The sequence below is a fragment of the Periplaneta americana genome, chromosome 9 (genome assembly GCF_040183065.1).
Source record: "Periplaneta americana isolate PAMFEO1 chromosome 9, P.americana_PAMFEO1_priV1, whole genome shotgun sequence".
NCBI classification, from domain to species: domain Eukaryota; kingdom Metazoa; phylum Arthropoda; class Insecta; order Blattodea; family Blattidae; genus Periplaneta; species Periplaneta americana.
The window spans coordinates 128,028,253-128,043,379 of record NC_091125.1 but is presented as its reverse complement, the minus strand read 5'-3'; the positions used below and the strand labels follow the sequence as shown (position 1 = coordinate 128,043,379).

At 34.6% G+C, this 15,127-nt stretch overlaps 1 protein-coding gene across 3 annotated transcripts in view; it reads right to left on the bottom strand.

Annotated features, from left to right (window-relative positions):
• Window positions 1-440: 440 nt before the first annotated feature.
• The window catches only part of LOC138706496 (uncharacterized), a 121,138-nt gene continuing 106,451 nt past the window's right edge, over window positions 441-15,127 (bottom strand). For 2 of the 3 annotated variants that reach the window (XM_069835844.1, XM_069835843.1), the window contains exons 4-6: window positions 13,961-14,167; window positions 7,039-7,323; window positions 441-4,584 (exon numbers count right to left, since the gene is read on the bottom strand). In XM_069835844.1, the coding sequence (XP_069691945.1) occupies window positions 4,375-4,584; window positions 7,039-7,323; window positions 13,961-14,167 (702 nt within the window). In that variant the 3' untranslated portion in view covers window positions 441-4,374. The remainder of the gene's footprint in view (window positions 4,585-7,038; window positions 7,324-13,960; window positions 14,168-15,127) is intronic. The other variant, XM_069835846.1, reaches the window with a different exon arrangement.

Sequence of the window (15,127 nt, the reverse complement as noted above, 5' to 3'; positions counted from 1 at the left end):
TAAATGCAAGAGTCGATTTTTGTTTTATAATAATAATAGTAAATTTGATTACATCACGTAATTATATTAGGAGAGTCACATCATAGGTTTTTGAGGGGATTAATATTTTGGTGTGCCGTGAGTAGAAAAAAGTTGCGGAACATTGGCTTAATGCAAACAAAGAAAACCCATGCATTGTATTCTGGGTCAGGCTTAGAGAAAAAAAAAAGTATCTTGAAAAACGTAACAGGCTGTCCATCAGAAAGAAACTCGTGGCTAGCTAAGAATGCCAGTAACTTAGGTTTGACTCACTCTGTATATTTATTCATAATTAATATATAGTTACATTCTTAAAAAAACTTATTTTATACATAAAAAAATTATCAAAACAATATACACAAGTACGTATGAGAACCCCAGATGCCAAGGAGCACAAGTAACTTTCTTTTTAACAAATGTAGACCTCAGTAAATGAATATGAGGGAAAATTTGTGACCAAGATATATAAATGAAACTCTTTCCTGTGATGTGACATATTGGTTAGAAGTTCAATGATTTACTGAAATATCAGGTTGAGTTGGAAAACAATCGAATTAAGCACGCTTGTTTTCCTCCTATTCCATGAAGGCTTTCAAGCCAAAGGTGACTATTCCTCAAAATTAAAAAAAGTTATATTATCGTATCTTAATCAGCTCTCAAGACAGTGATCTATCCTATGCAAATTACAATCAATATTTTTCTTCTTCATAATGTGCTGCTCTCTCTGAAATCGCATAGGCACAATATAGTAAATGCTAATTCCATCAAGCCACATACAACAAAGCAGGGACATCTAGTGAATTATTTCAAAGAACATGAAAAAAACAAATGCATGGGAATCAGCAGTCATTTGGTTGTTTACTAAACCTGAATCAAGAAGTTAAGCATACTGGTGTATTTATTATAAGATATAGTTATTATATTTTGGAATTATGAGTCCTGAAATAGGAAGGAGAAGGAACCAGTAATCGAAGAAAAGAGAAAGGAAACGAAAGTTAGAGGAATATGTTAACACTAGAGGAAATTTTGTCTCTAGAAAAGTATTTATGGATTCATCATGCAATTGTTCACTAAACTGTAACCAAACATAACAGCAGATAGGAGGCAGAGAATATTCAATGATTATTACAAACTGAACTGGGATCTTAAATCAGCTTTCATTATGAGACATGTCAAATCTGTTAATAATAATTTAAAAAAAAATAATAATAAAAAACAATATAACAAGGATAATTCTTCAAGGCATAATTATACGAGAATCTGCAAGCTTCCAGCAGTTGATGAACATGAGGGCATTATTGTGTGCAAAACTTTTTTCGAACAAACATTACAGATTTCTGAGGGTAAAACTGACCACATCTTGAAAAGGAAGCAAATAAGAAGAGGACCAACTGCGGACAGACGTGGTCATCATGAACCCCATAATAAAACAGGTCGAGAACAATAAATTTGTATGTGATTTTATCAATGAATTTCCATCGTACCATTCACATTACAGTATGAAGGATAATGCAAATAGAAAACACTTGCCTCCAGGTTTGAATCTGTCTATATTATACAGGATGTATAAAGAATGGTTTATCATTCGATATCAAGAATGTAAAACTAAATATTAGCAAAAAAACATAAAAACAAATCTGAAGAATTAAAACAGATGAAAATCCAATTACTAATACTACATGATATTTATAAAGAGACTGGTCTGCTCACAGTTAAAATAAATTATATAAAATTAAGAAGCAATACAGAAATCAATTAACTCAACCGAAACTAGATTATAATACAAAATTAATTATTGTAATCATCTCTACTCTGTAGATGAGTTTCTTAACATAAATTCATACGAAATTGTTTTTTAATAAATAAAGTTATTTACATTTAGTTACAAATAATACATTAAGAGTGAAGTGTTTTCCTTAATTTTTAGAGTTCCAAAATCTTTTGTGTTTTCATTCTAATTAAACTTTACTGTTTTTAGTTATATGTATATTTTCAAATGTATGCCCTCCACCTTCAGTATTTGTGACGAAGCCTATCATTGTATGTTTAATGGCTTAATAAATTGAATTGAATTATGTTTTATGTTGACATTTTGTATGTTCTACCATTCTTGTATACATTTTACTAAACCAAATTGGTTTTATCACGTATTTTTATCATTGTTTATGGTCCTTAAGAAGACTATTTAGTACACTCTATACTTTTACGTTCACACAATATTACTCCTTATGCTACCTGACGACAATTAGGCGAAAGTACTAGTAGCCATTTAATTTTTCCACATGATGTTCACTTATTGAGTGTTTCACAATAAATATGACAGTTAAATGAAAGCTCTCTGTTTAATGATTTATCTACTCTACTGGGAAGTGAGAGGAAGATAACATTAAGTTAAGATCCAGCCATTGGAAACTAACTAAATTTTATTATCTTCATGAAATGAACGACTCAACTGAAAAATGTCAGTAAATATAGTGGACCAACTAAGTTACATGAAATAAATAATGCCAAAATACAATAAAAGCTGTTCAGGCAACAAGAAATTATTTCAAAACTGGATTAAGATATATGAGTAAGAATATGATGGAATAAAAGCATGTTATTGCATATAACTAAAAATCAGTTCAGCTACATGCTATGAAAGATATGTTGTGAAAAGAAACTGATTAAAAAAATAAATTAACTTCAGAAAGTACTTTGTATGACCACATCATGTCAAGAAATAAAAATATTGTTTTTCATTAGTTTCAAATCTGTTATTTGTACAGACCCAGAACAAAATTTGGGCCACCTGAATTTTCCAAGTTCCAGTTATAATTTATTATACTTGTTGATGGATAAAATACTGAAAATAGATTACATATCATCTTCAATAATATTAATTAATTTTTTTCTGTTAAAATTTTAACATCTGAAAAATATAGAATTAAATAATATAAATATAATGGAGAAGAAAAGATATCGTGTAATCATCTTAAAGGTATTATCTGCGGGATAAAAAAATATTCTTGTGAATAATTTTATCTTGACAAGATAATATTATTTAAATAATTTTTCTGATAAGAAGTAATTGCTAAATTACTATAATTTGGTTTAAGAGACCATTACTTGCTTTCAGTCATCTGATGATTAATTTATTTTTAAGATTCAGTTAATCAAACTATTTGTTGAAATACTTTCAATTACAATAGGTATAAATCTGTGGTTTGCCTCACAGATTTCAGAACAATTTATCCTTTCAAATGTTTTTAACTTCTATTTGTTTATGTACTTCCAATTTTGCTTTATGTGGAATACCTTTCTTTGGCAGAATATAATAATAATAATAATAATAATAATAATAATAATAATGATTTAATTTTATATATAGTATCTAAGATATATATACATATATTTAGTTTCTTTTTATTTTTTTTTCTACTAAGCATGACCAGTATGTTATAACTGGAGCTTGGAAAATTCAAGTGGCTCAAATTTTGTTTTTGGGTCTGTACATTACGAAAAATTTGAACTTTACAAATACTTGAATTTTTCTCAAATTTTATTAACACTATAAAATTGTATACTTAATTAAAAAAGATAAAAATATTTTCTTTATATGTATGCAATGGCTTCACTTCGAGAAAGATTCTCAATTGCCACTACTTCGAACAGAATCCCTGAATAAAGACCTAAGATTTCATGACTGTATATATGAAAATGGAAAGATGTAGTGATGTGCACGTTCCCTTGACTGACAGTAAAGAAGCAATTGCCAAAAATTAACTTGTTGAAATACAAAAAACCTATAAGAACTTTATGTACCATTAACCAATCATGAATTGTTTAAGTCTCTGTTCCATGATAAAAGCAGTTGAACGAAATAGCAATCAAGAGGACACAGATGATAAGCAGGGATTGGACGAAGAAGATGAAACTGGTAGAGTTCTCTTGACCTTCGACTCATTTAAACGATTTTAACTTCAACAGTAAAGGAAATGTTAGTTATCTTCCACACTTACATAAAATTAAAACTGAAAGCATGCATTTATAGATAGTTCTCATTGATCATAATCGATTCAACAAAGAATTTAACGGAAGTTATTTAAGTCAATTGTAAGCAACTACGAATTACTCCAGACAAAGGGGTACATGTGCAACATTGGGTTAAAAGAATTAAAAAAATAAATTAAATAATGAAAAATTGTGTGCACAAACAGTAAAAGCACAATAAAACATACAAAATTAGAATCTAAAACTTTGCCTTAATTTTTCAACATTACTTGATCTTTGAACTTGAAAACAGAAGTTATATATTTGCATTCCTTTGTATTTAGGATCCTCCCATATAAAATAGAAACAAGTTCGTCATCATTTTTATATCACAATGGTGCAGTCTTTATCCCATTCTGACGATATGTTATACTTCGACAATTGCTTGCTTCTTGTGAGAGAAGCATCTGGAGGAGTATTCTCAATTCCTGCTGCACGTACTAACTCCTGGTTTACTCCTCTGGTCTGTTTAAGACGCAAGATATGTTGTGGGCAGTTTTCATTCCCAGACACAGTACGCAAAGGAGGACGCACCTAAAACATAATGCAAAAGTTAATGGAATTGAAAGAATTCCTATTAAAAATGGTGATACTTTAGTTGGAGAAAATTTAATCTGCAAATTATTCTGACAAGTCGTTCTCTCCAATTGACTGGTTACTGTGCTTCATATGAGATATGAATAAAGTTAAAAATGTTATTGATGCTTTGATCTCTGAAGCACAGAATTGGAAATATTTCTGAAGAACTTCAACAGTGCTTGCAAAAAATTTTGGATACCATTCTGTTTGTGAGATAGCAAAATTTTTACGTAAAGCAGTAGAAATTAGAAGAGTTGACACAAGAATTATGGAGTTTATCCAATGCACTTTTTACTTCTTGTGATGTGGAGAGTTCATTCACACTGTACAAAAATCTGTTTTCTGATAGGCATAGGAGCTTCACCATACTAGGGAAAACATGATTACATTTGTTTCCTGCCATTGTCAGTTTTAATGTGGGTAAAAGATAGAAATGTTATACTTAAGTAATATGGTGAAACTCAAGTTAATTGTTTAACCCTTTCTGCTTGAATGAGTCCATTTGGAATCACTAACATTTCTGTAATCTCTGACTCATATGATTTGCCTGATGATTCCATTTGATATCCTCAGAAGTAGTTTCGTTCTTTACTGAAAGTGCAGCACCCACCCAGTTCCTTGGCCAGCTATTATTAGGAAGAGGATTACTTTTTTTTTTTTTTTTTTTTTTTCCCATGGCCTTAGGTCAAAATACAAGATAGATGCAAAGCAAAATTGTTTCACTCACAAAAAACAATTCAGGTCAAAAAGGATTAACTGTGCTTTACTGCAATGTGTAAGGTTTTTCCTTTCAATAAATTGTGCATGCAATGAGGCTTTAAAAACTGCCATCTTTTTCCTCCATTTAACATTTACTAGGTATTATCACAGTCTAGTATATAGTCACGAAACTCGATACATAGTAAATATGCATGCATAGATAGTTGCTAACCACTAGGATCACTAATATCACCTCATTACAGACAATGCGAAATAGTACCGGCACAGTCTATTGTTCCTAGCACCTTCTCAACTCAAGCTTCGTGACTGTATATGCTAGACTGTAGTATTATTTTTCGAAATTTATATTGCATAGTGAATACTTCAAGATTAGAGCATATTTGCGTGCATATTTCAAGCTTTATAAATGCATATACATCCTGGCTCCAGATATAAGATTCAAATCTAGTCAAAGATGATGAACTTCTAAAAATATTTTGCAGAGGCTTGGCATGCTGTACCATAGAATCACAGCACATCAAAGAACTCTGTTGCTGTAGAAGCAAGTGCTACAAGTTATATTCACTGGTTATTTCTCGCTTATCTTAAAATTGTCAGATCTTTCAGAAAAGGCACATGATCTGTTTGTGGTGCAAATTGAAATTGCTTTCTACAACAGTGGTTGGAATGTCCCATTGCATCTTGAAACAGTTTTGTGTAAATATTAAAATAGTAGACTTCTATGACAAATATGTCCAAACAAAGGACAAAAACAAGAATAACAATAACAATCTTGCCAATAGGCATATCAGCAACAGTTGTAGTTCTATGTACTCTTCAGGAGGCCCTTAAATGTCTGGACTCAATAACACCGCATTCATGACAATGCAGAGACTGTGCTGTCGAGCACATGCAAATTGTTCGAAGATGCTTTAATAAAACAATATATTGGTCTCTGTCAATAATATAAATATATACTTCACTGGACTTCACCTTAGTCTACTGAAATACGTGAAATCTTGATCCTTGAAAAGCCAAGAGAATTCAACAACAAAAATAATGATAAGATAATAACAATAATGATAATGATAATAACAGTAGTAATAATACAGAGTCAATGGTAACTTCTGCACCAAAATTTAAGAGGTGATTCTACATGTTAATTATAACAAAACTTTTACTACACTTTTCCTTTAATGAAGCACTGTTGAACTGGGAGGGGGGGGGGAGGGGAGTCTTTGCCCAATGTTTGCAGCGCTCTATTACGGTAATGGCCCAAGAGAAATGGCTGATTGGTATACAAGCAGATAGGTAAAAATAATGTAACATTTAATGAGCAGATAGATAAAAATAATGTAACAGTTAATGTCTTGAATCTTTTTTGCAAATTAAAACCATTTAGCCATCAATTTAAACTGAATAATAGCGAAAATCGTTAAAATAAATCTTGCAATGCAGCGGACGTCGCATATTACCGACTGAGTACAGCAGAGAAGGGGAAGATAAGGAGTGCAGGTCACCAAAGAGAAATAGAGACGTAGAACTTAAACTGAGGATTCAATCCGGCATCGGAACTAGAATCCGGTGTGGCTTAGTGGATAAACTGTCAGCACGTAGAGCTGAAAACCTGGGTTCGAGTCCCGGTGTCAGAGAGAATTTTTCTCTGTTCCATCTATTCTTCACCATAAAAGTATTTTGCTAAGCTCTTACCTTAAAAGAAGCTTGAGTACTACATACTTTGGAATCTGGAGTACCGAAAAGCTTTCTAGGAAGGCTGTCTTCATTTTTCTTATTACAGCGTGCAAGAGTCACCTTTTCAGCATCAAGATCGCATGTTTGTGATTGGTTTTCCACTGCAATGACATCTAGTGGTATAGTTTGGCTTTTGGTAACTTCATGTTCATCAGGATTATCTTCCAATACTTCTTTTGTGTCTATTCTCTGATTTGTCTCATGATATGATGACACTTTATTTGAATCATACACGCACTCCACCTAAAACAATAAAGAATTAGGGAAAAAAAAAATTAATATCTGAAACATCACCACTAGGAAAATGCCAGACAGAAACTTTATTAAATATCTATATCATGAAGTTGGTACAATGTCCCATTATACCGTTATACAGGGTCCGAAAGAATTATCTCCCCAGTTTGAATTGGCCACCATACAGGTTTCTTGAAGTTGTGCTTGAGTGGCATATATCTTTGAGCAGCACACACCATGCTATTTCAGTTACCATCATGGCGTGGAGAGGTGAACATTGTGCATTTTATTGTTGAGCATTAAAATAGTACATTATGGAACGAGCCTATAATGGTAGTAATTATGACACGAGTATGCGCTCGTTTCATAATTTTCATACGAGCATCTTAATTACCATTATAGGCAAGTTTCATACGACTTTTTATGCTCGACCATATTTCTAACTTGAAATTATTCATAAGTATTAATGTTATTCTTATCTGACTGGGGAGCGGAACTGACCTTGTGCAATATCTCGTAAATTGAGAGATGTGCACAGACGCGAAAGTATTGATTTTTCCGAGACACAAATGTCATTGACCTTGATATAATCTAGAGAGTAAAATAAACATTAATCTTGATATAACCTTGAAATTGATTTAGACATTGAAAAACGAGATGACAAATTGAATTTATTTGAATATTATTTACAATTAACGCTAATTATTATAGTAACAGAACATAACCTTCTGCGACAGTATTGGGTTTCCAGCCTCTGTGACGTTTCGCTAATTGTCTTTCGATTGCATATCTGAGAATAATCGATATTTGCGCTTTCATATTGCTACAATGGTGTTTTCTAATTGGTGGAACACCTGAACTTTAATGAATAGGTGTACTTTAATGAGGTCCATTAAAGGGCTGCTACCAGGTGTATAATTACTACATTTCAGCATGGTCGAGCATAAAAAAATAGTGACTGTGATTATTGCAATTTCGTGCCCATTTTAGAGTAGGTCGACACGAAAGAATTCCTGGTAAGAAAACCTTACTGATATGGGTGACAAATGTCATTCAAAAGGTTCAACTTTCAAACAGAAGTTGTCTGATAGATGTCACAACATTCGGGCTCCCAAGAATATTGCAGCAGTGAGGCATGCTGTTACATCTTCATGATGTTCAACCATTAAACATGCTCTGGTATTGGGAATATCTGATTGGAGTGTCAAACGAATCTTACACCTATACCTCAAGTTCCATCCCTACAAAGTTATGGTGGTTCAGGAACTTCGGCAATGTGACTGGCTCAACTGCCAAGATGTTTGTGAGACCATTTTGGAAAATGTTCCAGGTGATGCTGTTGTGCTCCGTAGTGACTGAGCTCAATTTCATTTGTCAGGCTGCGTCAACAAACCAAACATTTCATACTGGTCCCCAGAAAACTCTTGAGAAATGCATCAGCGACCTCTCCACAGCAAGTGTATTACTGTTTGATGTGATTTTGCACAATTTGGAATAATAGAGCCATGCTTTTTTTGAGAAAGATGGACACACAGTCACTGTTTGAGGAATGAATAGCTCGTGAAGGCAAGCATTTGGACGATATTATCTTTAAAACAAAGTGATGTCAAAATGGCAAACATTCTTCTCTAACATGGTAAAATAAAATTTTGAATAGAATCTATGTTGCTCTTGTTATTTATGTTTCTAATTGGGGAGATCATTCTGCCAGACCCTGTATTTCAGATTGTCAAAGGTGGTTCAGATCTTTTATCATGTTGCAAATGATGTTCTCATTTAGTTTATTTTCGTGACTGTCATTTTTTTTTATTGGGTTATTTTACGACGCTGTATCAACATCTAGGTTATTTAGCATCTGAATGATATGAAGGTGATAATGCCGGTGAAATGAGTCCGGGGTCCAGCACCGAAAGTTACCCAGCATTTGCTCGTATTGGGTTGAGGGAAAACCCCGGAAAAAACCTCAACCAGGTAACTCGCCCCGACCGGGATTCGAACCCGGGCCACCTGGTTTCGCAGCCAGACACGCTGACCGTTACTCCACAGGTGTGGACGTGATTGTCATTTAAAAGACATACTAATTCAATCACCATGCTTTACGAATTTAGATCTTTCGTGGTCTGTTTCGGTCTTCAGTTGAACTTATCATGATAATATATTGTGCAACAACATTTACATAAAACACTACTTCACAGCAGCACCACTTGAAGGACCACCTAAAAATGGGAGGATACTATAACATGCCACGTGACCTAATCCTGGAAAGAAAGTGCAAATTGGGCTGCAAGGGATAGTGTGCCGTTTTGTTTCGGCACACTTGGTTCATTTCTTTTCTTTTCCTTTCTTGCTTTCTTTTCTATTCTTATTATTTCCTTTTTAGTATTAGTTTACCTCATCTTTTCATAGATGGTTTTACTTCTCCTCCATTTTTAGTCTTTCTTTCTCCTTTAGATAGCTTGTTTAATTTCTTCCATTATTGTTCTATTATTCCTCACATATAAGGAGCGAACATTGTGATCACGTGACTTGAGATTGGTATGTCATTGGCCATTTTGCTTTTGGCGTCGGTTTTGGGGAGCATTACCATACAGTTTGAGTTTTGGGGAGAATTTCGATTTGAGTTTAGTGTGAGGGAGACACTCGAGGAGGAAGATTGGACGACAGCTGTGGAGAGCTGTGCGTGTGGCGTCTATCTGCGATGGGGTCGCAGATAACCCAGTGAGGGCAGGGGCATGAACTGGTGTAGCCAGGTCTCGAACGGGGTTCGCAACTCACTACAGGCAGTAATGTAGTCGAGCTGGGATGCAGTGTGATGTGTTATTTGGGAAGGCGTGAAAGTTGAAGAGAGACCATTGTTATGTTGGTTTCGAGACTGGCCTACCAGGAACCATTACAGGTTTTTATATGTCAGTTATGTTAAGTTTGGTGTGATGAGTAGAAACATTTTGATTTCATATAGAGTATGAGAGAATAAGCTGGCATTCGTCAAGGGTTTAAACATTGGTTGTGTAAAAGTGATTGCTACTATCAGACAAGTTGGGACTTGTCTAGCAAGCTACTAATGATTACAAACTGTGAGTACAGATGGCGTTACTAGTCGGTGTAATGGTGAATGCCAGTTCAGTGAACTGCAATAATAATCCAAGTTAGTTGGAGTGGTGAATTAACAGTGATTGTACTTTATTGGAGACCTTGGTTCATTTTCTTTTTTGAGAGTGTGATTAATAAATGTGAACAGAGTGAGTTGATGATTTACATGAAGTGTTTTCTTCGTACCACCTTACCAAAGAGACATTCGACCCTATCATAGCTTTCTACGGCAGGGTAATTCTTTATTGTTGTAATATTGTTTACTCAATACTTTTATCAACTATTTAAAGTACACAGAGGCCTACCGTTGCAATAGTGACGCAACTCCTACAACCTCTCCCATCCAACTTCCAGCCTCACTTGCCCATATTCAAAATGCTTCAGTTAATAAGGCTCTGGGTTCGAATCACAATGTAACTGGTGTAACTGTTTCAACATAAATGGAGAAATTCCATTTTAAGCCTTGTCCAGAAGGTTATTAGAGGAGAAAAACTCGCTCTGGCGCCGGGGTTCGAATCCAGGTCCTTGGTTCCACGTATCAAGCGCTCTAATCATTGAGCTATGCCGAAATTCAATCCATAGCACCGGATTGAATCCCCCTCTAGTGTTTTTCCCTTAGTGGCCTTACTCCATGTTCGACATATATGTTGGCATAATTATATTGAATGCGCTTCTTGTATAACGGCAACTGACTTAATATAAGTCAACATATATGTCGATCATGGAGTAAGGTCACAATGGGAAAACACTAGAGGAGAGGGATTCGAGCTCAGTGGTTAGAGCACTTGGTACATAGTACCAAGGACCCGGGTTCGATCCCCGGTGCCGGAGCGAGTTTTTCTCCTCTAATAACCATTGTCACCATAACAGATAAATTCTGTAGAAAAAAATAAATAATTTTAACGTAGATTCTTGTCCAGAAGGCTGAAGAAGGCAGCTCCACCACTCGACTCAACTGTATCAGGCTAGGAACCTTTCTTTCAAGCTTTCAATGAATAAACAAAAGATATATTTCAATGAAATCATTTAATATGCACTTAAAAAGTAGATTTGTAATTGAAATTTCATTTCTGCCAGTGTATGAGACCAGTACCCAGCCAACAGTGATAAATTTGGGGAGCTATACTAGGTAGTGAAATTGAAAACCCTTGTAATAGCTGAGGGGATCAGCATGTTGACCACACTTTACCCCTTACTGGTTCGATGATTATTCACCTCTATTGAGGCTTGTGGACAAGAGACCAGCAGCTACAGTAGTTGGTCAGCCTTGGCTCTTCATGGACTGTCATGCCACTGATTACTATTACTGCTTAAGATGATGTTAATTAATTATGCATAAATTAGACCTAAATACCAGGGCATTCAATAAGTAATGGCAACAGTGCTATAAATCAGCACTCCTAGCCGTGAGCATCGGAATATTTTAGTACGTAATAAAGGAGCAATTATTGCATAAATGTAGAATATTTAAAGTCTTTAAGTAACCATATTTTCTGAATACAGTGACTGTTTCTGATTTGTATTAAGTAATATCACCCTAAAAATGTTCAGTAGGTATGAACAAAGATGCTTCAGAAAAATACAATTGCAAGAGGAAAAAATGCAACTCAGTGCTTTATGGCATTACAAGAAGCTTGTGGGAGATAAGTCATACCATACTGAACTATTGCAAGATGAGTGGAAGTGAGGCATTTGCTTGCAATCAAGAGTTTAGATCCATTGAGCTTTAGATCAATCTGTGAGAGAGATGTTCAGAAATAATGCTGCAATGATATCCACTGTCTTACAAGGATTTTCCAACATATTGCTGACATGGCAGGGGACTATATTTGAAGCGTGTAATGTCAAAAGTAACAAAAATTAATTTAGTGTGAAACAGTAACTATGTTGCCTTTACTTTTCGAATGCCCTACCAGTTATTCACATTCTGTAATAATATTTTGTCATTCATATAAATCAGCATTTATAAAAAGTGACACAAAAGGTACTACTTAATTATAACAAAATTCTATAAGAGAGAGAGAGAGAGAGAGGAGGAGACAGAAAAGAGGAGAATATGGGAGGGAAAGAGGGGGAGAGGGATGGGGGACAGAGAGAGAGAGAGAGCATACGGGCTATTCCATCTCAAATCGACTGAAATATAGAGAAAATTGACCTTGCAATTTTTAAATACAATGAAACTTTTTCTGTCCGTTGACAACTGTGATACAATGCTTTATGCAAAGTTTGAGGCATCAGAACTTCATAGTGTTTAAATTAAAAACATTTAAATTTATCGTATTTTAATAAAATTAGCAACTTTAAACTGTTGTGGCTCCGAAACCCTTTCACCCAATGATCAAAATCATGGTTTATTTTGATACTGAGAAATTATAGTTTATATTGACATGTAAACAGTTTTTCTTACTTTTTATGGAAATGGAGAAATTTAGATTTTTCTTCATTAAGACGCCTTTGCCCACGAAAAAATATTTTTAAAATATATGGTTAGATTCTGCATTGAAAGTACAAATAAACACATATTTTTTACTGGTGCACCGTTGATAAAGTATTGAAAATATCAAATACAGAAAATAAATAGTACGCGCGTGAACTAACCAGCTGACTGTAGGTAGTCGAGACAAGCAAGGGCAAGAGACAAACATGTGATGTGTTGTCTAGCAGTCATGGCTGGGCTAGCTTTATCACAAGTTTTCATAAACACAGGAGTAAAATGACGCCCAATGCTCGCTTATCTTCAGCTCTCGGCCAGTGTGTGGGGTACTGCACCGTTCAAGTCTAGGCGTGTGAAAATAATTTATTTAATACCCTTGAAACTTATTACCGAGCCACTAAGCAAACAATGCCGAATCCCTCTTAATAATGCAAAGTTTTTTCTCAATATTTTTTACATTTTTACAAATGAGCAAAAAGCCTAAAAGTATGTAAAATCAGATTATCTGTCTCTCTGTATACAATAAAAATAAGTATTACTTCTTATCATAACCTACTAAATGTCAGCTTCAAAATGAGCTCCCGTTCAATGTTCTGCAGTAAATAGTTCCAAAGTTCTGAGTAATGAAAGAGGCTTGTTTTTATAAAATATGCTAAATTTGTCGCTCAAGAGTACGAAAACCGTTTGACTTTCGATAGTATATTTTTGAAAATGCACTCTCCTCAGCACCTTGTATAAATAGGGAAAAAATTAGAGTATTAAAAAGATGCGAGGTTTTTTACTGATCGATTTCATATGGATAACCCATACGTACATCTGTATGTGTGTGTGTGTGTGTGTGTCTATGTGAGAGAGAGTAATATTATATATCCCAAGTAATAAAAGAGCACTGTGAAACAAGACTGCTGCACTGTTGAAGGAAATGTTGTAAAGCTATTCTAGTATGTACTTTCTCCTGTGCACTAGCGGCTGCAAATTCTTTAAATAAAAACATCAAACAGTCCATCCAAAGACTGAAGTATCAGCAGCGTTTCTATTTATTCCACAGGTAGGCTCTGGTCCAATGATGGGAGTATCAACTCCCACTTTTGAGGGTTATACACAGATATTAACAAAATATACCTGAATAGGAGTTCGAGTGACTTCAGCACTTGGCGATCTTGGATCAAGCAGGTTAATTTTAGGTTTATCACCATCAGCAGACGAACACGGGGATTCATCAGAAGTGAGCACCAGGTCTTCCATTGATACAACAGGTAGCAAACTGTCTGAAAGTGAGGAATCTTGCTGGCTACACCTCTCTACAATGCAGTCTGGAGTTGAAATCACCTGTTGGCAGAATCATAGTTATCATTCTGAACTCTACATGCAAGTGTATTAAAAATTTCAATCACTACAAATATAAATATTGAAGTAGTGACTCTAAACATAAAGTACAGCTGTTGTTACAGTCAGCAATGAACAATAATTTATTTCAACATTTAAGATCGTCAATAAAAACTAACTATTGACCAATGAAATATTGTACATCTATTCTACTAATCTCAAAGAAATAGTTCCATTCAAGTAATTAAATGTTACGTTACATCAGCGATGGGCATTTGAGTGCATTTGCCCTCCGTGCACATGGGGAATTCCAAGTGCGAGCGCTGCAGCGCGCTGTAGTGTGCCAGCAGCTATAACAGCTCTTACAGCTTTTAAATGAGCTAAATTTAGGACTTCAGGGAAAAGAAATTCTTAATACACAATTTGCAGATAGAATTGCAGCTTTTAAGGAGAAATTGCTGTTATGGATACGTCAAATGCAAAAGGGTGAACTATATCATTTCCCATCCTTATCTAAGCGCATAGAATTTTGAACGAAAATTTCGAAATGTACACATGTATTCTATCTGGTATATTAGAGGAATTTACATCAAGGTTCCACGATTTAGATTGCCTGGAAATGGATTTGCGTATTTTTGCTACATGTTCCGATTCCAACTGATTATTGATAACGACCTCCCTTTATTATAATGTGAATTGATTGACCTGCGATGTGATCGAGAAATGCAAGCGAAATATGATTCAAGGTCGAGTCTTATGCAGTTTTATGACGGATTCTCAAGAGGACGCTTTCACAATTTGCATAAGCTGTGTGAGAAAGTTTTGTGTTTATTTGGTTCCACTTATAGATGTGAACAGTTATTTTCTATTACGAAAATAAACAAATCTCAAACAAGAAATGATAGGCTTTTAACGGCAGTTCTTTGCATAGCTTGTGCTAATGCAGTTTCTCCAAATCTTGAG